The sequence below is a fragment of the Tachyglossus aculeatus genome, chromosome 22 (genome assembly GCF_015852505.1).
Source record: "Tachyglossus aculeatus isolate mTacAcu1 chromosome 22, mTacAcu1.pri, whole genome shotgun sequence".
NCBI classification, from domain to species: Eukaryota; Metazoa; Chordata; class Mammalia; order Monotremata; family Tachyglossidae; genus Tachyglossus; species Tachyglossus aculeatus.
In genome coordinates, this window is record NC_052087.1 from 33,392,185 (window position 1) to 33,417,676 (window position 25,492).

The following is a 25,492-nucleotide window of genomic DNA, read 5'->3' on the forward strand; positions in this document are numbered from 1 at the left end:
TACCTTTCTCCAAGCCTATTGGTTAGTTATTACATTTATTAAGCACTTACTATGTGCCAAGGACTGTGCTAAGCAGTGGGATGGAGTCAAACATGACTCGTTGGCAATATAGCCTCTCTGCCTCACTAGATAGGTCCTAGGATTCATAGCAGCATGGCTCAGTGGAATGAACCCGGGCTTTGGAGTCAAAGGTCATGGGTTCAAATCCTGGCTCCGCCAATTGTCAGCTGTATGACTTTGGGCAAGTCACTTAACTTCTCTGTGCCTCTGTTCTCTCATCTGTAAAATGGGGATTAAGACTGTGAGCCCCATGTGGGACAACCTGATCTCTTTGTATCCCCCCAGTTCTTAGAACAGTGTTAATAAGCGCTTAACAAATAACATCATTATTATTATTATAGCATCATCTGCCATCCCCTTCTTCCTCCATTCTCCTTCTCCTCCCTCTTCCTCCTCCCTCTTCTTTCTCCTCTTCCCTCCTTCTCCTCCTTCTCCTCCTCTTTTTCTTCCTTTCTCCTCCATCTTCCTCCATCATCCAATATCCTCACACTCACTGTTGGCAAAGCACAGTCCTAGGCACCTTTCAAACATATTTCTCAGGGGAAGAAATATGTAACTCTAACTCTACCCTTGAGGATCTTACAGTCTGATGAGGAAGACAAGCTGACATAAAAGGACAAACTTAAGTTTGAAGAGGGTAGAGGAGCTATAAATGATAAATCCCTTCCCTTCTCTGTCCAGCTAAGTCTTGACCCCTCTGCCACATTTTATATTACTTGTTACTTCAGTCTTTTTGAAACACAACTCTGTTCCATAATCATGGGTGCTGAATGGGTCACAGCAGTGAGCAGGAAAGGCGAGGAGGGCTTGAGGATAAATTCAAGAGAAACCTGGGGAATCTGGTAATTTTCCATTGGAGTGTTCTCCAAACTCCAGCAGCTATTTGGGATCTGGCAAAGGATTCTGGGATTCCCACTGTCCCGAAGGTGGCCTTCACCTCCTGCTTCCTCAAGTTTCCTGCCCATAAAGAACTTACAGTCTGGAGATGAGCTTACAGTATAGAGGATCAAGTCTACGAGGCCAGGCTGGCCCACCAACTTTAACAGGTAGATCGGTTCAATGATCAATTGATCCATGGCATTTATTGAGCCCTTACTGTTTGCAGAACACTGTACTAAGTGCTTAGGAAAGTGCAGTACAGCAAGGTTGGTAGACAAGGTTGGTAGACATGATCTATGCCCAAGAGGAAGTTACAGTCTACAAGGGGAGGTGGACAAGAAAATAAATTAGGGATAAGGGGAATAGAAAAGTAAAAGGAGATGGGTAGAAGTGCTGTGGAGCTGGGGTGAGTATCAGAGTGCTTGAGGGGTACCCAGCCAAGTGGAGAGTTGTCACAGAGGGGAGAACAGTTAAGGGGAAATAGAAGGCTCAGTCTAGGAAGGTGTCTTGGAGGAGATAATAATAATAATGGTGGTATTTGTTATGTACTTACTATGTGCCAAACACTGTTCTAAGCTCTGGGATGGATACAAGGTAATCAGGGTATCCCACGTGGGGCTCACATTCATAATCCCCATTTTACAGATGAGGTAACTGAGGCACAAAGAAGTGAAATGACTTGCCCAAAGTCACACAGCTGATAAGTGGTGGAGCTGGGATTAGCACTCACGACCTCTGACTCCCAAGCCCGTGCCCTTTCCACTAGGCTTCAAAGTGCCCTGGGCAAAGCTCTTATTTATTCCCTTACGGGTGACCCCTTGCCGCTGATTGATTCCAAAGATCTCATCTCTGAGAGAGCCAGACAGATGTCAGGGGCTGGCCATTCCAGGACCATCACCCCTCACTCCTCCCATAATAATAATAGTAATAATTATGGTGGCATTTATTAAGTGCTTACCATGTGCAGAGCACAGTTCTAAGTGCTGGGGAGGTTACAAGGTGATCAGGTTGTCCCACGGGGGGCTCACAGTCCCTATTTTACAGATGAGTCATCCTGTGGGGGATCCTGCCTGGGGCGATGGGGAACTGATGACTCCTGATTGATTCCACTCTTAGCCAGAGCTGAATGACCCTCTCCTAGAGGGCTGGGACACATTTTCTCACCCTTGCCATGATCCTTTGAGGGATCTGGCCTTGGGGCTTTGGGGAACTGATGACTCCTGACTGATTCTGCTCCCAGCTCCCAGACAGAGCCAAACGGACCTCTCCTAGAGGGCTGGAATGTATTTCCTCAGTAAGGCTACAGTGGAGGACATTGGATGGTAAATTGTCCCATTTAATTGCTGTTTTGAAGGCTCATAAAATCGAGAAATAGAGCATGGTCACAGTACTGGTGGTGGTGATGGGCTGCGGGGAGGACAGGACAGGGGACACTTGGAGGAAGTCGAATTGCCTGTTGTTTTTGAAGTCTTTCTCCTGCTTTCCCAGTTATTGAGGGAATGGGGATTTCTCTATTGACTAATAGCTACCCTTACTTTCAGTTTAATCACCATGAGAGGTACCGACTGGCTTAGACTCCATTTTGTTTCTTAATATTTTAAACAGGTGGACCTGGGTTCCAATCCCAGCTCCGCCTCTTCCTGTGGTATGACTTTGGCAAGTCATTTAATTTCTCTGTGCCTCAGTTTCCTCTTCAGCACAATGGGGATTAAATACCTGATCTTACTCCATCTTAGACTGTTAACAGTGCCTAGGACAGGGATTGTGTCCAGTCTACGTTATATCCACCCTGGTACTTAGTACAATGCTTGACACATAGTAAACCCTTAAAAATATTATTATTATTACTGCTACTACTAGTAAGAATAATTTTAAAAGTCCATTCAGAACTCTTCTAAGTAATGACATGAGGTCACTCTTCTATTAAGATACATTTTTTTCCTTAGGACATTATCAGATCAATTTAGAATCAAACAGCAACCATATAATGCTTCATCTTGTTGCTCTCTCTAACTTCAGGCATGTCCCAAATTAGTCATGAAATGCCCATCAGATGTTGGGGCAGTTTAGATTAGGTTCAGGTTAGGTTTTGATAAGGTTCCTCTAGACTGGAAATTCATTATTGATGGGGAACTTGTCTCCTACCTCTGTTTTATTGCGCTTGTTGTGGACAAGGAACCCTAACCCTAACCAATACCATTTTTATTATTTTATTTACTCGATGTACAGTAAGCACTCAATAGATACCATGGATTGATCGATTAATCAAGTTGTTTTACCCCCAGTTAAGAAGTCTGGGGCCTTGTTAATTGGAAGCTCTGGGCCCGATTAGAGAACCCAAATCTGAACAATTACGTTCGGATCCCTCTTCTCCCAGTGCTCTCTCTTGAAGTTTTCTAAGATTGGTAAGGAGTGTGGAATCTAGAGACTTATTAATTAGGTGTCCTGTGGGAGATCCCAAATTAGAATCACTCTTCCTGAGGATTATGAAATCAACATAAATGTGCTTTGCACGGTGACCCAATCAGCCTATGTGGAGATAAAAACTTGGTCCCAACCCAGGTAAATCTGTTCATTTGAAGGTTGGAGAGGGTATATACCCCAGAGGTTCGAACAGTGCTTGATGCGTTGTAAGTGCTTAACAAATCCTATGACAAAAGAAGCCAGTGATCAAAACAGGAAACATCCCCTCGTACCTTTTCCTCGTTGAGGACAGAGAACGTATCCGCTAACTTTGTGGTGGTGTACATAGTAAACGCTCAATAAACACCATTGTTTGATTGACTGAATACAAGAGGCGGAAGAGACAGAGTCAAAAATTAGATAGACTATTCAAGAAAACTCAAGGTCCTAAATTTTATTTCATCCACAAAGGTGAGTGGTATTATTTTTTTTATCATATTGTGCTCTGGGGCTCCTCTCCTATTTCCAACATCAACCCTTGTCCTAGATGGCCCTGCAAGCTCCTCAGCTTTGAAGATTCCAGTCTCGGAACTCGGCCACTCCGGGGAGTCCCACAGTGACAACTCCTCATTTGCACCTCTGGACTGTCCTCCACTTTCCCCACCCTGCAAGGCTGCTCAGGCCTCTGCTTTGTCTCTCCAGCTGGGAGGGGTGGGTGTGAGTCACTGCACTGTAGGACGTTCTAGAAGAAGGATGCCAGAGTCCCTGTATCCATGGAAGTGTGGGCTGATCAAGGAGTTTGATTTTTGGAGAAATCAGGACTAGCCCCATCCTTTTATGTTCAGAGAAGATTAACAGCCCAATTTGGAGTGCCCATATTATCTCATCTTCTCCTCCTGGAGAGTCACGGTGAGACTAGTTCCTGTTCTTCTCTATTGCTGTGTCCAATCTTCTTGGTTCAGCAGGGGCAGGTGATTGATGGGACAAGGTCTCCCCTCTCTACTCTCTCATTTTTTATGCTTTGTGGTAAGCTTTTACTACGTGCCAGGTACTGTACTAAGTGCTGGAGTGGATACAAGCTAATCAGGTTGGACCCAGTCCCTGTCTCAAATGGGGCTCACAGTCTTAATCCACATTTTACAGAAGAGGAAACTGTAAGTGAAGTGACTTGACCACGGTCACTCAACAGACAAGTGGACAAGGAGGGATTAGAACCCAGGTCCTTCTGACTTCCAAGTCCACATTCTATCCACTAGACTAACAGCTCATGCTCTAAGGAAGCACTTTCCAATACTGAGATAAAATCATTTGCAGTATTTCACCTGTTCTCTTATATCTATCCAAAGGCTTAGTATCAGTGCGTGGTACAAGGTAAGCACTTGACACATTCCACAGTTATTATTATTTTCCACCTGGGTTTCGATGCTGGTCTGTTTTTAAAGTATATGGTTGCATCCCTGTGAGCCTGTTGTTGGGTAGGGATTGTCTCTACTTGTTGCCTAATTGTACTTTCCATGACCTTAGTAAATTGCTCTGCATACAGTAAGCGCTCAATAAATAGGATTGAATGAATGAATCACAGTAACATCCAGATGCACTATTATTGATAATCTATCTGTTTCCTTTTCCTTTCCCTGTTTCCTTTTACTTGTTGGTGTCTTATGCTGTCGAGTCGTGATCGACCCATAACGATGCCATGGACACATCTATCCCAGAACGCCCCACTTCCATCTGCATTCATTCTGGCAGTGTATCCATAGAGTTTTCTTGGTAAAAAGATGAAAGAGGTTTACCATCACCTCCTTCCACACAGTAAACGAGTCTCTGCCCTCAACTCTCCCATCCTCCTGTCTCTCCCCACTTGAGTCTATACTTCACCCTGCTGCCCGGATCATCTTTATGCAGAAACACTCTGGGCATGTTACTCCCTTCCCCAAAAATCTCCAGTGGCTACCAGTCAACCTATGCATCAAGCAAAAACCCCTCACTCTTGGCTTCAAGGTTCTCCATCACCTCGCCCCTTCCTACCTCATCTCCTTTCTCTCCTTCCCCAGCCCAGCCTGCACCCTCCTCTCCACTGCCACCGCTAACCTCCTCACTGTGCCCCTTTCTCACCTGTCCCACTGTTGCCCCGGGGCCCACGTCCTCCCCCTGGCCTTGAATGCCTCCGACATTTGCCAAGCTAGCTCTCTTCCTCCTTTCAAAGCCCTACTGAGAGCTTACCTCCTCCAGGAGATCTTCCCAGACTGAGCCCCCTTTTTCCTCTCCTCTTCCCCATCCCCCCCACCCTACCTCCTTCCCCTCTCCACAGCACCTGTATATATGTTTGTACAGATTTATTACTCTATTTGTTTTACTTCTACATATTTACTATTCTATTAATTTTGTTAATGATGTGCATCTAGCTTTACTTTTATTTATTCTGATGACTTGGCACCTGTCCACGTTTTGTTTCGCTGTCTGTCTCCCCCTTCGAGACTGTAAGCCCATAGTTGGGTAGGGACCGTCTCTATATGTTGCCAACTTGTACTTCCCAAGCGCCTAGTACAGTGCTCTACACACAGTAAGCGCTCAATAAATATGATTGAATGAATGAACTATCTCCCATGCCACTGCTGCCTAGCTCAGGTGAGTTTTGACTTGTAGCAGATTGCCTTCCACTCACTAGCCACTGCCCAAACTAGGAATTAAATGGGTATGGCTCTGCTTGACTCTCCCTCCCATTGTCGTGACTGGTAGAGTAGTGGAAACTCTCCGGGTGCAACCCTGAGAGGGGTTCCTTTCACTAGCTATGTCTTAATTCTTCTAGGTAAAATAGGAATCCAGAGGGGAATGTCCATTTTATAAATGGGAACACTGAGACTCGGGGGGATAAAGCTATCAGTCCATGGTCATAAATTGAGTCTATAGGAAGGAGATGTTAGGGTTTGATGGATCTTTTTTTAATGTAGTTCTTAACTTTACCTCTCTTCGTCATTCTGGGACTGGAGCAATGGGCTTTGCTGATGTCTGTCTTCCCCTCTAGAATTTAAGCTTGTTGTGGGCATCATTCATTCATCCATTCAATCGTATTTACTGAGTGCTTACTGTGTGCAGAGCACTGTGCTAAGTGCTTGGGAAGTACAAGTTGACAACATATAGAGACGGTCCCTACCCAACAACGGGCTCACAGTCTAGAAGGGGGTAGACATCGAATGTGTCTACCAAGTTTGTTATATTGTACTTGCCCAAGAGCTTAGTTCAGTGTCCTGCACACAGTCAGCACTCAGTAAATACTAATGATTGATTCCTTGAAGAAAGCCAAATTTAGAAGGAATCACGGTTCTATGGCGAGGATCTAGGTTGTAAATTTCTTGAGGCCAGGGACCGTGTCTTCTAACTCTTTTGTACTTGAGAAGCAGAGTAGATAGAGCACAGGCCTGGGAATCAGAAGGACCTGGGTCCTCCAATGGTCTGCTGCTATGTGACCTTGGTCAAGTCACTTCACTTCTCTGGGTTTCAATTCCCTCATCTATAAAATACAGCTAAAGACTGTGAACCCCACCTGGGGCAAACTGATGACCTTGTATCTACCCCAGCGCTTGAGCATGGCAAATAGGAAGCACTCAACAAATACCATTATTATTATTAGTAGCAGTAGTAGTAGAGTGCCTGCCCCATAGTAAGTGCTTAACAAATACCATTAAAAATCACTGGTGCTTAGTACAGAGCACTGTATTCAGGTACTTAATAAATACGCACCACTAATAATAATAACAATAATGGTATTTGTTAAGCACTTACTTTGTGCCAGGCACTGTACTAAGCACTTGGATGGATACAGACAAATCCAGTTAGACACAGTCGCGGTCCCATGTGGGGCTCACAGTCTCTATCCCCATTTTACAGATGAGGTAACTGAGGCACAGGGAAGTGAAGGGACTTATCCAAGGCCACTCAGCAGACAAGCGGTAGAACTGGGATTAGAGCCCATGACCTTCTGAGTCCCAGGCCTGGGCTCTATCCATTAGGCCACATTGCTTCCCATGCTGCTTCACTACTACTTTCACTCCTCGCTGGGATCTTACTGGCAATGGAGAGAAGGGAGATGTAACAGGAGTTTCCTCAGTCAGCTCTTATCTTTCTTCTGGCAGATGATGATTTTAGTTGTATCACTGAAATTTGGGGATATTTTTCACAACGTTTTCTAGTGAGAAAAATATGTTGGCGTGAAGTCACCAACTTGTTTTAGATTTCTGCTGGGACTCTGCACTGAGTGGCACCATTTCCTAAAAAGAATATAGATGATAGCTCTTTTTACTACTACTACTACTACTACTACTACTACTACTACTACTACTACTACTACTCCATATTATTATTATATTTGTAAAATGCTTATTCTATGCCAAACACTGTTCCAAGCATTGGAATAGATACAAGATTTAAAAAAAATTGTATTTGTTAAATTCTTACTATGTGTCCAGCACTGTTCTAAGTGCTGGGGTAGAGGCAAGTTAATCAGATTGGACACAGTCCCTGTCCCGGGTAGGGTTCACACTTTTAAGTCAAAGGGAGGAGGATTAAATCCCCATTATACAGATGAGGGAAGTGAGAAATAGAAAAGTGAAGTGACTTGCCCACGATCCTACAACAGACAAGTGGCAAAGTCAGGATAAGAACTAAAGTCCTCTGACTCTCAAAGGTGAAATAGCTGTGACTTGTTCCTCTGCAGAGAAACCATCCTCCTCTTCCACTTGGTCAAAACTTTTCGTTTTCTTTTTCATCTCAGTCGATAACCCCAGCCCGATGGCCGAGAATGGGACTGAAGGGACCGAGTTTCTCCTAACGGGTTTCCCCGGGCGGCCGGAACTGCAGAGGGTCCTTTTCTGGGTATTCCTGGTATTTTACCTCCTCACCCTGGGGGGCAACCTGGGTATATTCGGGCTCATCCGGGTGGACACCCATCTCCAGACACCCATGTACTTCTTTCTCTGCCACCTCTCCATCCTCGACGCCTGCTACTCTTCGGTCATCGTCCCTCAGTTGCTGGTGGCCCAGAGTTCTGGTGGCGCGTCCGTCACATCTGGGCGATGTGCGGCCCAGTTCTTCCTCTTCACGCTGTTTGGCACCACCGAGTGCTTCCTCCTCGCGGTCATGGCCTATGACCGCTATGTGGCCGTGTGCCACCCCCTCCTCTACGTTGCCATCATGACCCCCCGGGCCCGCTGGGGGCTGGTGTCCGGGGCTTATGCAGGGGGACAGCTCACCAGCGTGATCCGCACGGGCTGCACCTTCTCTCTCTCCTTCTGTAAGTCTCGCCACGTGGACTTCTTCTTCTGTGACCTCCCGCCCTTGCTGAAGCTGTCGTGCACCGACACCAAGGCCCAAGAGCTAGTCATCTACTTCGTAGCTTTCTCTGTCATCACGACCACCATGACGGTGATCCTGGTCTCCTACCTATTCATCATCAAGGCCATCCTGTGCATCCGTTCTGCCGGCGGGAGGGCCAAGACATTCTCTACCTGTGGCTCTCACATGACCGCAGTGGCTCTGTTCTTTGGGACTATCGCCTTCATGTACCTGAAAGGCAATATGGGCCAGGCCCTGGAGGTGGACAAGGTGGTATCTGTGTTCTACACGGTGGTCATCCCCATGCTTAACCCCATGATCTACAGTCTGAGGAACAAAGAGGTGAAGGAGGCCCTCAGGAAAATTCTTCACAGGACCAGATCATGAAAGGGCATAAAAGCTCAACTCCTACTTTCTCCTAGACCCTCTCCAATCTGGCTTCAGTACCGCACACTTCATCGAAACTGCCCTCTCAAAGGTCGGCAATGACCTCATCCTTGCCAAATCCAATGGCTCCTACTCTATCCTGATGCTCCTCAACCTCTCAGCTCCCTTGGATGCTGTCGACCATCCCCTTCTCCTCAAAACGTTATCCAACCTAGCCTTCATGGACTCCATCCTCTCCTACTTCTCCTCTTATCTCTCTGGCCGTACATGCTCAGTCTCCTTTGCGGGCTCCTCCTCCCCCTCCCATCCCCTTACTGTAGGGGTTCCTCAAGGGTCAGTTCTTGGTCCCCTTCTGTTCTCTATCTGTAGTCACTCCCTTGGTGAACTCATTCGCCCCCACGGCTTAACTATCATGTCTACACAGATGACACCCATATCTACATCTCCTTCCCTGTTCTCCCTCCCTCCAGTCTCATATCTCCTCTTGCCTTCAGGAAATCTCCACCTGGATGTCTGCCCACTACCTAAAGCTCAACATGTCCAAGACTGAGCTCCTTATCTTCCCTCCCAAACCCTGTCCTCTCCCTGACTTTCCCATCAGTGGGGACGGCACTACCATCCTTCCCCTCCCACAGAACCACGATCTTGGTGTTAACCTTGACTCCACTCTCTCATTCACCCCACACATCCAATCCTTCACCAAAACCTGCCAGTCTCACCTTCACAACATTGCCAAGATCCACCCTTTCCACTCCATCCAAACCGCTACCTCGTTGGTTCAATCTCTCATCCTATCCCGACTGGACTACTACATCGGCCTCCTTTCTGATCTCCCATCCTCTCCTCTCACACCGCTTCAGTCTATTCTTCACTCTGCTGCTCGGATTTTCTTTCTTCAGAAAGGCTTAGGGCATGTCACTTCCCCCCTCAAAAATCTCCAGTGGTTGCCTATCAACCTTTGCATGAAGCAAAAACTCCCCACTATCAGCTTCAAAGCTCTCTTTCCCCCTCCTACCTCACCTCCCATCTCTCCTTCTACAGCCCAGCCCACACACTCTGCTCCTCTGTCTAACCTCCTCACTTGGCCTCGTTCTCGCCTGTACTGCCGTCGATCCCTGGCCGACGTCCTACCTCTGGCCTGGGATGCCCTCCCTCCACACATCGGCCAAACTAGCTCTCGTCCTCTCTTCCAAGCCCTACTGAGAGCTCACCTCCTCCAGGAGGCCTTCCCAGTCTGAGCCCCTCCTTTTCCTTTGCTCCTCCTCCACTCCCCAAAGCCCCCACACCCTCCCTGTGCCCTTCCCTCTTCCCCTCACCACAACACTTGTGTATGTTTGTACATATTTATTACTCTGTTTACTTTATGAATGATGTGTATACAGCTACAGTTCTGTTTATCTGTTCTGATGGTTTTGACCCCTTTCTACTTGTTTTGTTTTGTTTTGTTGTCTGTCTCCCCCTTCTAGATTGTAAGCCCATTGTTGGGTAGTGACTATATGTTGCCGATTTGTACTTTGCAAGCGCTTGGTATAGTGCTCTGCACACAGTAAGTGCTCAATAAATACAACTGAATGAATGAATTAATGAATGAATACAGACCCAGCTTGTGACTCTTCTGAACCATCCAAAATCCACCCTACTATTTTTGCTCAAATGTCCCTTGTGCCAATGAAAAAGAGCAAGAAAAAGAGCAGACCCTATTCAGAAATGCACACTGATTGTCAGAACTCCTCCAGGAGGTCAAATTTGAATCTGTGGGATACAGCAGTATGTCTTCTGGGATTTGATAACTTTTAGGTTGAAGCAAGGTAGAAGACAACAGACACAATCCCCAATCCTAGGAATAGAGAAGCAGTGTCGCTTAGTGGATAGAGCATAGACGGGGGAGTCAGAAACCCCTTAATCTAATTCCAGCTCCCCCACATCTGCTGTGTGACCTTGGGCAAGTCACTTAACTGCTCTGGGCCTCAATTACCACATCTGTAACATGGGGATTAAGCATGTGAGCCCCATGTGGGGCAGGGATTCTTTCCAACCTGATTGATTTGTATCTACCCCAGCTCTTCAGTGTGCTTAACAAGAACCATACTAATAATTATTATGATGATGATGGTATTGAGAGAGAGAATCTGAAACTCGACAGCACAGAAGACTCAGTGGGAGAACTAGAATCTCAGCCAGCTAATCACTTTGTTACTGCTCCCCAGTCCCTGGATCACAGAACAACTTTAGGGAGCCCAGAGATGAGATACAAATCACGATCAGTCAAGAAGCAGCGAGGCCTAGTGGATAGAGCCCGGGATTGGGAGTCAAACGAGCTGAGTTCTAATCCCGGCTCCTCCACGTGTCTGCTGTGTGATCTCGGGCAGGTCACTCAACTTCTCTGTGCCTCAGTGACCTCATCTTTATTAAAGGGATTATGACTGTGAGCCTCAAGTGGGACAGGGACTCTGTCCAATCTGATTAGTTTATATTCACCCCAACACTTAATAGAATGCCTGGCACATAGTAAGTGCTGAACAGATACCATAAAAAATGCTATTTATTGAGCGCTTGCTAGGTGCAAAGCACTGAACTAAGCACCTGGAATAGGGCATGCAACAGTTAGTAGACATGTTCCCTGCCCACAGTGAGGTTAAAGTCTAGAGGGATGGGTAATTATAATAACAAAGATTTTGGTATTTTTTAACGGTATGTGTAATCAAACACAAAACGATGTGAATTATTATGATGATTCACATAATAATGAGAAGCAGTGTGGCTTAGTGGAAAGAGCATGGGCTTGGGAGTCAGATTGGGTCAAATGTTCTAATTCCAGCTCTGCAACTTGTCAGCTGTGTGACTTTGGACAAGTCACTCAACTTCTCCGTGCCTCAGTTCCCTCATCTGTAAAATGGGGATTAAGACTGTGAGCCCCACATGGGACAGCCTGTTGACATTATATCTACCTCAGCGTTTAAAACAATGCATGACACATAGTAAGCACTTAAGAAATATTATTATTATTTTTATTGTTATTTATAGTAGTAGTAAAGAGCCTGTCACATAGTAAGTGCTTAATAAATACCATGAAAAGTCACTTGTGCTTAGCACAGAGCATTGTTTGTATTCAGGTTCTTAGTTAATACTCACCACTAAGAATAATAGCAATAATGATATTTGTTAAGCACTTACTTTGTGCCAGGCACTGTACTAAGCACTTGGATAGATACAAACAAATCCAGTTAGACACAGTCCCGGTCCCATGTGGGGCTCGCAGTCTCAATCCCCATTTTACAGATGAGGTAATTGAGGCACAAAGAAGTGAAGGGACTTATCCAAGGCCACACAGCAGACAAGCAGTAGAGCTGGGATTAGAACCCATGCCCTTCTGAGTCCCAGGCCCGGGCTCTATCCAATAGTCCACATTGTTTCCCATGCTGCTTCACTACTACTTTGACTCCTGGTAGGGATCTTACTGGCAATGGAGAGGAGTGAGACGTAACAGGCATTTCGTCAGTCAGCTTTTATCTTTCTTCTGGCAGATGATGATTTTAATTGTATCATGGAAATTCTGGGATATTTTCACAATGTTTTCTAGTGAGAAAAATATGTTGGCATGAAGTCACCCACTTGTTTTAGATTTCTGTTGGACCTCTGTGCTGAGTGGCACCATTTCCTAAAAAGAATATAGATGATAGTTCTTTTTTGATAATAATAATAATAATGATAATCACTACTACTATTCTATTTGTAAAATGCTTATTTTATGCAAAGCACTGTTCTAAGCATTGGGGTAGACACAAGATTTTTTAAAATTGTATTTGTTAAGCACTTACTGCATGTCCAACACTGTTTTAAGTGCTGGGGTATATGCAAGTTAATCAGGTTGGATCCAGTCTCTGAACCACATTGGGCTCACCTTTTTAGTCAAAGGGAGGAGGATTAAATCCCCATTATACAAGTGAGGGAACTGAGAAGTAGAAAAGTGAAGTGACTTGCCCACAATCATACAACAGCCAAGCGGTGAAGTCAGGATGAGAACTCAGGTTGTCTGACTCTAAAAGGTCAGGTAAGTGTGACTTGTTCCACTGCAGAGAAAACATCTCCTCATGCACTAGGTCAGCCCTCTTCTTTTTCTTTTTCATCTCAGTCGATTACCCCAGCTTGACGGTCGATAACAGTAATGGAGGGACCGAGTTTCTCCTAACGGGTTTTCCCGGTCGGCTGGAACTGCAGAATGTCCTCTTCTGGCTGGGTATTCCTGGTCTTTTACCTCCTCACCCTCTGGGGAAACCTGTGCATAGTCAGGCTCATCCAGGTGGATGCCCATCTCCAGACACCCATGTACTTCTTCCTCAGTCACCTATCCCTCCTGGACGCCTGCTACTCTTCGGTTATCATCCCTCAGATGCTGGTGTCTCTATGGTCCGGCGGTGTGTCCATCACATCCAGGCGATGTGTGGTCCAGTTCTTCCTCTTCACACTGTGCTCCTGCATCGAGTGCTTCCTCCTCACGGTCATGACCTATGACTGCTACGTGGCTGTACGGCCCTCCTCTACGTCGCCATCGTGACCCTCCGGGCCCGCTGAGGGCTGGTGTCCTGGGTTTACGCGGGGGCACTGGTCCTCACCGTGATCTGCATGGGCTGCACCTTCTCTCTCTCCTTCTGTAAGTCTCACCGCTTGGACTTCTTCTTCTGTGACCTCCCGCCCTTACTGAAGCTGTCATGCACTGAGACCAAGGCCCGGGAGCTGGTCATCTACTTCGTATCTCTCTCCATCATCATGACCAGCACAATGGTGATCCTGGTATCCTACCTGTACCTCATCAAGGCCATCCTGTGCATCTGTTCGGCCGGCGGGAGGGCCAAGACCTTCTCTACCTGTGGCTCTCACATGACCGCAGTGGCTCTGTTCTTTGGGACTCTCACTTTCGTGTACCTGAAAGGCAATATGGGCCAGGCCCTGAGGTGGACAAGGTGGTATCTGTGTTCTACACCGTGGTCATCCCCATGCTCAACCCCATGATCTACAGTCTGAGGAACAAAGAGGTGAAGAAGGCCCTGAGGAAAATTCTCCACAGGAGCAAGTTCACGCAAGGGCCATAAAAGGTCAAGTCCATAGATTGAAAATGTTCTTCTGTCTCCGGCAGCAAATGTGTCCCATTAGTCACCTCCACTGGACTGATGGAAAGTCTTCCTCACATGGATCCCTGAGCCAAACCATCCCGGTACCAAGTCCTGCTTTCACAGACCTCACATGTCACCTGGCTGGGGTTGGCTTGCCTGAACTCTAACGACCTGTATTCATCTTTCAAATGTATTTCATTTTTCTTCCCTGAATGATGATTTCTAAAGAATCCAGGGCTCGGCCTGTGGCTGGAAGCAGGTCTAAATTGGCGGGGCTGGGTGGTATGAAGTGGCCTAGGAGGAGAGAGGGACTTTCTGCCAAACCCTACCAGGGTAGGAGGCATTACTGAGTAAGACTAGTTATGATCCTTGTTAAAGGCTTACTGTGTGCCACGCCCTGGACTAAGCACTGGGGTAGGTATCAGACAAGCAGATTGCACAGAGTCCCTGTCTCACACTGGGCTGCTGGTCTAAATAGTCGGGAATAGGATTGAATCCCCATTTTGCAGACGAGGTAACTGAGAAGGGAAGTGACTTGTCCAAGGTCACACAGTGTGCCATTGGAGGAGCCAGGATTAGAACCCAGGTTCTCTGCCTCCTAGGCCGCAGGCTCTTTCCACTGGGCCATCTTGCTTCTAAGCACTCACTAGGGCAAAGAACAGGAAAGAGTGAGCACCACGGGGCTCTCGGATCTGATTTGCAGAGCAATATTCCATGAACCAGATGTCAGTCCTTCTCCCAACCTGACTGTCCCATCAGTCAGTCACTCATATTTATTGAGTGCTAATTTGTGCACAACGCTGTACTAAGTGCTTGGGTGAGTACAATAAAAATATAACAGACACATTCCCTGCCCACAGTGAGCTATCATTTTGGAGGTCAATCAATCAATCAATCGTATTTATTGAGCTTACTTTGTGCAGAGCACTGTACTAAGCGCTTGGGAAGTACAAGTTGGCAGCATATAGGGACAGTCCCTACCCAACAGTGGGCTCACAGTCTAAAAGGGGGAGACAGAGAACAAAACCAAACATACTAACAAAATAAAATAAATAGGATAGATATGTACAAGTAAAATAAATAAATAAATAGAGTAATAAATATGTACAAACATATATTCATATATACAGGTGCTGTGGGGAAGGAAAGGAGGTAAGATGGGGGGGATGGAGAGGGGGACCTTTGGTCACCTTTGGGATCTAAAAAGGTGAGGGATAACTTCACAGATGAGACACTGTTGATAGTAATAATAATAATAATAATAATAATAATAATAATAGTAATAATGATTGTGGTGTTTGTGAAGTACTGACTATGTGCTAGGCACTGAACTAAGTGCTGGGATGACTACAAACAAATCAGGTTGGACACAGTCCCTGTCCCTCATGGGGCTCACGGTCTCAATCCTCATTTTACAAATGAGGGAACTGAGGCACAGAGAAGTGAAGTGACTTGTCCAGGGTCACACAGCAGACAAGTGGCAGAATCAGGATTACAACCCATGACTTTCCCGTCATAATAATAATAATAATGGTGACATTTATTAAGTGCTTACTATGTGCAGAGCGCTGTTCTAAGTGCTGGGGAGGTTACAAGGTGATCAGGTTGCCCCACGGGAGGCTCACAGTCCCCATTTTGCAGATGAGTCATCCTGTGGGAGATCCTGCTTGGGGGCGATGGGGAACTGATGACTCCTGATTGATTCCACTCTTAGCCAGAGCTGAATGACCCTCTCCTAGAGGGCTGGGACACATTTTCTCACTGCTGCCATGATCCTTTGAGGGATCTGGCCTTGGGGCTTTGGGGAGCTGATGACTCCTGACTGATTCTGCTCCCAGCTCCCAGACAGAGCCAAACGAACCTCTTCTAGAGGGCTGGAATGTATTTCCTCAATAAGGCTACAGTGAAGGACATTGGATGGTAAATTGTCCCATTTAATTGCTGTTTTGAAGGCTCATAAAATGGAGAAATAGAGCACTGGTCACAGTGCTGGTGGTGGTGATGGGCTGCGGGGAGGGGAGGACAGGGGACACTTGGAGGAAGTCGAATTGCCTGTTGTTTTTGAAGTCTTTCTCCTGCTTTCCCAGTTATTAAGGGAATGGGGATTTCTCTATTGACTAGTAGCTACACTTTCTTTCAGTTTAATCACCATGAGAGGTACCGACTGGCTTAGACTCCATTTTGTTTCTTAATATTTTAAACAGGTGGACCTGGGTTCCAATCCCAGCTCCACCTCTTCCTGTGGTATGACTTTGGCAAGTCGTTTAATTGCTCTGTGCCTCAGTTTCCTCTTCAGCACAATGGGGATTAAATACCTGATCTTACTCCATCTTAGACTGTTAACAGTGCCTAGGACAGGGATTGTGTCCAGTCTATGTTATATCCACCCTGGTACTTAGTACAATACCTGACACATAGTAAACCCTTAAAAATATTATTATTATTACTACTACTACTAGTGAGAATAATTTTAAAAGTCCACTCAGAACTCTTCTAAGTAACGACATGAGGTCACTCTTCTACTAAGATACTTTTTTTTCCTTAGGACATTATCAGATCAATTTAGAATCAAACAGCAACCATATAATGCTTCATCTTGTTGCTCTTTCTAACTTCAGGCATGTCCCAATTAGTCATGAAATGCCCGTCAGATGTTGGAGCAGTTTAGATTAGGTTCAGGTTAGGTTTTGATAAGGTTCCTCTAGACTGGAAATTCATTATTGATAGGGAACTTGTCTCCTACCTCTGTTTCATTGCACTTCTTGTGGACAAGGAACCCTAACCCTAACCAATACCATTTTTATTATTTTATTTACTCGATCTACAGTAAGCACTCAATAGATACCATGGATTGATCGATTAATCAAGTTGTTTTACCCCCAGTTAAGAAGTCTGGGGCCTTGTTAATTGGAAGCTCTGGGCCCGATTAAAGAACCCAAATCCGAACAATTACATTAACAGGAGATTCCTCTTCTCCCCGTGCTCTCTCTTGAAGTTTTCTAAGATTGGTTAGGAGTGTGGAATCTAGAGACTTATTAATTAGGTGTCCTGTGGGAGATCCCAAATTAGAATCACTCTTCCTGAGGATTATGAAATCAACATAAATGTGCTTTGCACGGTGACCCAATCAGCTTACGTGGAGATAAAGACTTGGTCCCAACCCAGGTAAATGTGTTCATTTGAAGGTTGGAGAGAGTATATACCCCAGAGGTTCGAACAGTGCTTGATGCGTTGTTAGTGCTTAACAAATCCTGTAAAAAAAGAAGCCAGTGATCAAAATAGGAAACATCCCCTAGTACCTTTTCCTCGTTGAGGACAGAGAACGTATCCGCTAACTTTGTGGTGGTGTACATAATAAATGCTCAATAAACACCATTGTTTGATTGACTGAATACAAGAGGTGGAAGAGACAGAGTCAAAAATTAGATAGACTATTCAAGAAAACTCAAGGTCCTAAATTTGATTTCATCCACACAGGTGAGTGGTATTTTTTATCATATTGTGCTCTGGGGCTCCTCTCCTATTTCCAGCATCAATCCTTGTCCTAGATGGCCCTGCCAGCTCCCCAGCTTCGAAGATTCCAGTCTCGGAACTCGGCCGCTCCGGGGAGTCCCGCAGTGACTGCTCCTCATTTGCACCTCTGGACTGTCCCTCACTTCCCCTGCCTTGCAATGTGGCTCAGGCCTCTGCTTCCGCCGGCCAGCTGGGAGGGGCGGGTGTGAGTCGCTGTCCTTTAGGACGTTCTAGAAGAGGATGCCAGAGACCCCTGTATCCATGGAAGTGTGGGCTGATCAAGGAGTTTGATTTTGGGAGAAATCATGACTAGCCCCATCCTTTTATGTTCAGAAAAGATTAACAGCCCAATTTGGAGTGCCCATATTATCTCATCTTCTCCTCCTGGAGACTCACGGTGAGACTAGTTCCTGTTCTTCTCTATTGCTGTGTCCAATCTTCTTGGTTCAGCAGGGGCAGGTGATTGATGGGACAGGGTCTCCCTTCTCTACTCTCTCATTTTTTACGCTTTGTGGTAAGCTTTTACTACGTGCCAGGCACTGTACTAAGTGCTGGATTGGATACAAGCTAATCAGGTTGGACCCAGTCCCTGTCTCAAATGGGGCTCACAGTCTTAATCCACATTTTACAGAAGAGGAAACTATAAGTGAAGTGACTTGACCACAGTCACTCAACAAAGTAGACAAGGAGGGATTAGAACCCAGGTCCTTCTGACTTCCAAGTCCGCATTCTATCCACTAGACTAACAGCTCGTGCTCTAAGGAAGCACCTTCCAATACTGAGATAAAATCATTTGCAGAATTTCACCTGGTTCTCTTATATCTATCCAAAGGCTTAGTATCAGTGCGTGGTACAAGGTAAGCACTTGACACATTCCACAGTTATTATTATTTTCCACTTGGGTTTCAATGCTGGTCTGTTTTTAAAGTATATGGTTGCATCCCTGTGAACCTGTTGTTGGGGAGGGATTGTCTCTGTTGCCTAATTGTACTTTCCATGACCTTAGTAAAGTGCTCTGCATACAGTAAGTGCTCAATAAATAGGATTGAATGAATGAATCACTGTAGCATCCAGATGCACTATTATTGATAATCTGTTTCTTTTTTCTTTTCCTGTCTCTTTTTACTTGTTGCTGTCTTATGCTGTCGAGTCGTGTCCGACCCATAGCGATGCCATGGACACATCTCTCCCAGACTGCCCCACTTCCATCTGCATTCATTCTGGCAGTGTATGCATAGAGTTTTCTTGGTAAAAAGATGAAAGAGGTTTACCATCACCTCCTTCTGTGCAGTAAACGAGTCTCTGCCCTCAACTCTCCCATCCTCCTGTCTCTCCCCACTTGAGTCTATACTTCACGCTGCTGCCCGGATCATCTTTGTGCAGAAACACTCTGGGCATGTTACTCCCTTCCCCAAAAATCTCCAGTGGCTACCAGTCAACCTACGCATCAAGCAAAAACTTCTCACTCTTGGCTTCAAGGTTCTCCATCACCTCGCCCCTTCCTACCTCACCTCCTTTCTCTCCTTCCCCAGCCCAGCCTGCACCCTCCTCTCCTCTGCCACCGCTAACTTCCTCACTGTGCCGCTTTCTCACCTGTCCCGCTGTTGCCCCGGGACCCACATCCTCCCCCTGGCCTGGAATGCCTCCCACATTTGCCAAGCTAGCTCTCTTCCTCCTTTCAAAGCCCTACTGAGAGCTTACCTCCTCCAGGAGATCTTCCCAGACTGAGCCCCCTTTTTCCTCTCCTCTTCCCCATCCCCCCCGCCCTACCTCCTTCCCCTCCCCACAACACCTGTATATATGTTTGTACAGATTTATTACTCTATTTATTGTACTTCTACATATTTACTCTTCTATTAATTTTGTTAATGATGTGCATCTAGCTTTACTTCTATTTATTCTGATGACTTGACACCTGTCCACATGTTTTGTTTTGCTGTCTGTCTCCCCCTTCGAGACTGTAAGCCCGTAGTTGGGTAGGGACCGTCTCCATATGTTGCCAACTTGTACTTCCCAAGCGCCTAGTACAGTGCTCTACACACAGTAAGCGCTCAATAAATATGATTGAATGAATGAACTCTCTCCCATGCCACTGCTATCTAGCACAGGTGAGTTTTGACTTGTAGCAGATTGCCTTCCACTCACTAGCCACTGCCCAAACTAGGAATTAAATGGGTATGGCTCTGCTTGACTCTCCCTCCCATAGTCGTGACTGGTAGAGTAGTGGAAACTCTCCGGGTGCAACCCTGAGAGGGGTTCCTTTCACTAGCTATGTCTTAATTCTTCTAGGTAAAATAGGAATCCAGAGGGGAATGTCCATATTATAAATGGGAACACTGAGGCTCGGGGGGATAAAGTTATCAGTCCATAGTCATAAATTGAGTCTCTAGGAAGGAGATATTAGGGTTTGATGGATCTTTTTTTAATGTAGTTCTTAACTTTACCTCTCTTCGTCATTCTGGGACTGGAGCAATGGGCTTTGCTGATGTCTGTCTTTCCCTCTAGAATTTAAACTTGTTGTGGGCATCCTTCATTCATCCATTCAATCGTATTTATTGGGTGCTTCCTGTGTGCAGAGCACTGTGCTAAGTGCTTGGGAAGTACAAGTTGACAGCATATAGAGACGGTCCCTACCCAACAACGGGCTCACAGTCTAGAAGGGGGTAGACATTGAATGTGTCTACCAAGTTTGTTATATTGTACTTGCCCAAGAGCTTAGTTCAGTGTCCTGCACACAGTCAGCACTCAGTAAATACTAATGATTGATTCCTTGAAGAAAGCCAAATTTAGAAGGAATCACGATTCTATGGCGAGGATCTAGATCGTAAATTTCTTGAGGCCAGGGACCGTGTCTTCTAACTCTTTTGTACTTGAGAAGCAGAGTGGATAGAGCACAGGCCTGGGAATCAGAAGGACCTGGGTCCTCCAATGGTCTGCTGCTGTGTGACCTTGGTCAAGTCACTTCACTTCTCTGGGTTTCAATTCCCTCATCTATAAAATACGGCTAAAGACTGTGAACCCCACCTGGGGCAAACTGATGACCTTGTATCTACCCCAGCGCTTGAGCACGGCAAATAGGAAGCACTTAACAAATACCATTATTATTATTAGTAGCAGTAGTAGTAGAGTGCCTGCCCCATAGTAAGTGCTTAACAAATACCATTAAAAATCACTGGTGCTTAGTACAGAGCACTGTATTCAGGTACTTAATAAATACGCACCACTAATAATAATAACAATAATGGTATTTGTTAAGCGCTTACTTTGTGCCAGGCACTGTACAGACAAATCCAGTTAGACACAGTCGCGGTCCCATGTGGGGCTCACAGTCTCTATCCCCATTTTATAGATGAGGTAACTGAGGCACAGGGAAGTGAAGTGATTTACCCAAGGCCACACAGCAGGCAAGCGGTAGAACTGGGATTAGAGCCCATGACCGTCTGAGTCCCAGGCCTGGGCTCTATCCATTAGGCCACATTGCTTCCCATGCTGCTTCACTACTACTTTCACTCCTCACTGGGATCTTACTGACAATGGAGAGAAGGGAGATGTAACAGGAATTTCCGCAGTCAGCTCTTATCTTTTTTCTGGCGGATGATGATTTGAGTTGTATCACTGAAATTTGGGGATATTTTTCACAACGTTTTCTAGTGAGAAAAATATGTTGGCGTGAAGTCACCAACTTGTTTTAGATTTCTGCTGGAACTCTGCACTGAGTGGCACCATTTCCTAAAAAGAATATAGACGATAGCTCTTTTTAATACTCCTACTCCTACTCCATATTATTATTATATTTGTAAAATGCTTATTCTATGCCAAACACTGTTCTAAGCATTGGAATAGATACAAGATTTAAAAAAAATTGTATTTGTTAAACTCTTACTATGTGTCCAGCACTGTTCTAAGTGCTGGGGTAGAGGCAAGTTAATCAGATTGGACACATTCCCTGTCCCGGGTAGGGTTCACACTTTTAAGTCAAAGGGAGGAGGATTAAATCCCCATTATACAGATGAGGGAAGTGAGAAATGGAAAAGTGAAGTGACTTGCCCACGATCCTACAACAGACAAGTGGCAAAGTCAGGATGAGAACTAAGGTTCTCTGACTCTCAAAGGTGAGGTAGCTGTGACTTGTTCCTCTGCAGAGAAACCATCCTCCTCTTCCACTTGGTCAAAACTTTTCTTTTTCTTTTTCATCTCAGTCAATAACCCCAGCCCGATGGCCGAGAACGGGACTGAAGGGACCGAGTTTCTCCTAACGGGTTTCCCCAGGCAGCTGGAACTGCAGAGGGTCCTTTTCTGGGTATTCCTGGTATTTTACCTCCTCACCCTGGGAGGCAACCTGGGTATATTCGGGCTCATCCAGGTGGACACCCATCTCCAGACACCCATGTACTTCTTTCTCTGCCACCTCTCCCTCCTCGACGCCTGCTACTCTTCGGTCACCGTCCCTCAGATGCTGGTGGCCCTGAGTTCCGGCGGCGCGTCCGTCACATCTGGGCAATGTGCGGCCCAGTTCTTCCTCTTCACGCTGTTTGGCACCACTGAGTGCTTCCTCCTCGCGGTCATGGCCTATGACCGCTATGTGGCCGTGTGCCACCCCCTCCTCTACGTTGCCATCATGACCCCCCGGGCCCGCTGGGGTCTGGTGTCCGGGGCTTATGCAGGGGGACAGCTCACCAGCACGATCCGCACGGGCTGCACCTTCTCTCTCTCCTTCTGTAAGTCTCGCCACGTGGACTTCTTCTTCTGTGACCTCCCGCCCTTGTTGAAGCTGTCGTGCACTGACACCAAGGCCCAAGAGCTGGCCATCTACCTTGTAGCTTTCTTCGTCATCATGACCACCATGGTGGTGATCCTGGTCTCCTATCTGTTCATCATCAAGGCCATCCTGTGCATCCGTTCGGCCGGCGGGAGGGCCAAGACCTTCTCTACCTGTGGCTCTCACATGACTGCAGTGGCTCTGTTCTTTGGGACTATCACCTTCATGTACCTGAAAGGCAGTATGGGTCAGGCCCTGGAGGTGGACAAGGTGGTATCTGTGTTCTACACCGTGGTCATCCCCATGCTTAACCCCATGATCTACAGTCTGAGGAACAAAGAGGTGAAGGAGGCCCTCAGGAAAATTCTTCACAGGACCAAGTTCATGAAAGGCCATAAAAGGTCAACTCCTACTCTCTCCTAGACCCTCTCCAATCTGGCTTCCATACCGCACACTTCACCCGAAACTGCCCTCTCAAAGGTCACCAATGACCTCTTTCTTGCCAAATCCAATGGCTCCTACTCTATCCTGATCCTCTTCGACCTCTCAGCTCCCTTGGATGCTGTCTACCATCCCCTTCTCCTCAAAACATTATCCAACCTTGCCTTCATGGACTCTGTCCTCTCCTAGTTCTCCTCTTATCTCTCTGGCCATACATTCTCAGTCTCCTTCGTGGGCTCTTCCTCCCCCTCCCATCCCCTTACTTTTGGGGTTCCTCAAGGGTCAGTTCTTGGTCCCCTTCTGTTCTATATCTATACTCACTCCCTTGGTGAACTCATTCGCCCCCACAGTTTAACTATCATGTCTACACAGATGACACCCAAATCTACATCTCCTCCCCTGTTCTCCCTCCCTCCAGTCTCATATCAATCAATCAATCAATCAGTCAATCGTATTTATTGAGTGCTTACTGGGTGCAGAGTACTGTACTAAGCGCTTGGGAAGTACAAGTTGGCAACATATAGAGACAGTCCCTACCCAACAGTGGGCTCACAGTCTAAAAGGGGGAGACAGAGAACAAAACCAAACATACTAACAAAATAAAATAAATAGAATAGTTATGTACAAGTAAAATAAATAAATAAATAGAGTAATAAATATGTACAAACATATATACATATATACAGGTGCTGTGGGGAAGGGAAGGAGGTAAGATGGGGGGATGGAGAGGGGGACAAAGGGGAGAGGAAGGAAGGGGCTCAGTCTGGGAAGGCCTCCTGGAGGAGGTGAGCTCTCAGTAGGGCCTTGAAGGGTGGAAGAGAGCTAGCTTGGCGAATGGGCAGAGGGAGGGCATTCCAGGCCCGGGGGATGACGTGGGCCGGGGGTCGATGGCGGGACAGGCGAGAACCAGGTACGGTGAGGAGATTAATGGCAGAGGAGCGGAGGGTGTGGGGTGGGCTGTAGAAGGAGAGAAGGGAGGTGAGGTAGGAGGGGGTGAGGTGATGGAGAGACTTGGAGCCCAGGGTGAGGAGTTTCTGCCTGATGCACAGATTGATTGGTAGCCACTGGAGATTTTTGATTCATATCTCCTCTTGCCTTCAGGAAATCTCCACCTGGATGTCTGTCCACTACCTAAAGCTCAACATGTCCAAGACTGAGCTCCTTATCTTCCCTCCCAAACCCTGTCCTCTCCCTGACTTTCCCATCAGTGTGGACAGCACTACCATCCTTCCCCTCCCACAGTCCCACGATCTTGGTGTTATCCTTGACTCCGCTCTCTCATTCACCCCACACATCAAATCCTTCACCAAAACCTGCCAGTCTCACCTTCACAACATTGCCAAGATCCACCCTTTCCACTCCATCCAAACCGCTACCTCGTTGGTTCAATCTCTCATCCTATCCCGACTGGACTACTACATCGGCCTCCTTTCTGATCTCCCATCCTCTCCTCTCACCCCGCTTCAGTCTATTCTTCACTCTGCTGCTCGGATTTTCTTTCTTCAGAAAGGCTTAGGGCATGTCACTCCCTCCCTCAAAAATCTCCAGTGGTTGCCTATCAACCTTTGCATGAAGCAAAAACTCCCCACTATCGGCTTCAAAGCTCTCTTTCCCCCTTCTACCTCACCTCCCATCTCTCCTTCTACAGCCCAGCCCACACACTCTGCTCCTCTGTCTAACCTCCTCACTTGGCCTCGTTCTCGCCTGTCCTGCCGTCGATGCCTGGCCCACGTCCTACCTCTGGCCGGGGATGCCCTCCCTCCACACATCGGCCAAACTAGCTCTCGTACTCTCTTCCAAGCCCTACTGAGAGCTCACCTCCTCCAGGAGGCCTTCCCAGTCTGAACCCCTCCTTTTCCTTTGCTCCTCCTCCCCTCCCCAAAGCCCCCACACCCTCCCTGTGCCCTTCCCCCTTCCCCTCCCGACAACACTTGTGTATGTTTGTACATATTTATTACTCTGTTTACTTTATGAATGATGTGTATACAGCTACAGTTCTGTTTATCTGTTCTGATGGTTTTGACCCCTTTCTACTTGTTTTGTTTTGTTTTGTTGTCTGTCTCCTCCTTCTAGATTGTAAGCCCGTTGTTGGGTAGTGACTATATGTTGCCGATTTGTACTTTGCAAGCGCTTGGTATAGTGCTCTGCACACAGTAAGTGCTCAATAAATACAATTGAATGAATGAATTAATGAATGAATACAGACCCAGCTTGTGACTCTTCTGAACCACCCAAAATCCACCCTACTATTTTTGCTCAAATGTCCCTTGTGCCAATGAAAAAGAGCAAGAAAAAGAGCAGACCCTATTCAGAAATGCACACTGATTGTCGGAACTCCTCCAGGAGGTCAAATTTGAATCTGTGGGATACAGCAGTATGTCTTTTGGGATTTGATAACTTTTAGGTTGAAGCAAGGAAGAAGACAACAGACACAATCCCCGATCCTAGGAATAGAGAAGCAGCATCGCTTAGTGGATAGAGCATAGACGTGGGAGTCAGAAACCCCTTAATCTAATCCCAGCTCCCCCACGTCTGCTGTGTGACCTTGGGCAAGTCACTTAACTTCTCTGGGCCTCAATTACCACATCTGTAACATGGGGATTAAGCA

General features: G+C 46.4%; 2 protein-coding genes, 2 non-coding genes and 1 pseudogene across 4 annotated transcripts; 3 read left to right on the forward strand and 2 right to left on the reverse strand.

The window, feature by feature from the left end:
* Positions 1-5,980: 5,980 nt before the first annotated feature.
* Positions 5,981-6,118, reverse strand: LOC119944378. The gene has a single exon (XR_005455862.1). It is a non-coding gene; the product is annotated as a small nucleolar RNA SNORA7 (small nucleolar RNA).
* Positions 6,119-8,130: 2,012 nt separating this feature from the next.
* On the forward strand, positions 8,131-9,060 carry LOC119944077 (olfactory receptor 9I1-like). Its single transcript, XM_038765301.1, has one exon. The coding sequence runs from the start codon at positions 8,131-8,133 to the stop codon at positions 9,058-9,060; it is 930 nt and encodes a 309-aa protein (XP_038621229.1).
* A 2,693-nt stretch (positions 9,061-11,753) lies between these two features.
* Positions 11,754-14,150, forward strand: LOC119944078 (annotated as a pseudogene).
* A 5,652-nt stretch (positions 14,151-19,802) lies between these two features.
* On the reverse strand, positions 19,803-19,940 carry LOC119944388. Its single transcript, XR_005455872.1, has one exon. It is a non-coding gene; the product is annotated as a small nucleolar RNA SNORA7 (small nucleolar RNA).
* A 1,960-nt stretch (positions 19,941-21,900) lies between these two features.
* LOC119944079 (olfactory receptor 9I1-like) lies at positions 21,901-22,866 on the forward strand. Its single transcript, XM_038765302.1, has one exon. The coding sequence runs from the start codon at positions 21,901-21,903 to the stop codon at positions 22,864-22,866; it is 966 nt and encodes a 321-aa protein (XP_038621230.1).
* The last annotated feature ends 2,626 nt before the right edge of the window (positions 22,867-25,492 follow it).

Coding starts and splice junctions, on each gene's coding strand:
- LOC119944077 (XM_038765301.1), top strand. CDS start 8,131: ATGGCCGAGAATGGGACTGAAGGGACCGAGTTTCTCCTAACGGGTTTC.
- LOC119944079 (XM_038765302.1), top strand. CDS start 21,901: ATGGCCGAGAACGGGACTGAAGGGACCGAGTTTCTCCTAACGGGTTTC.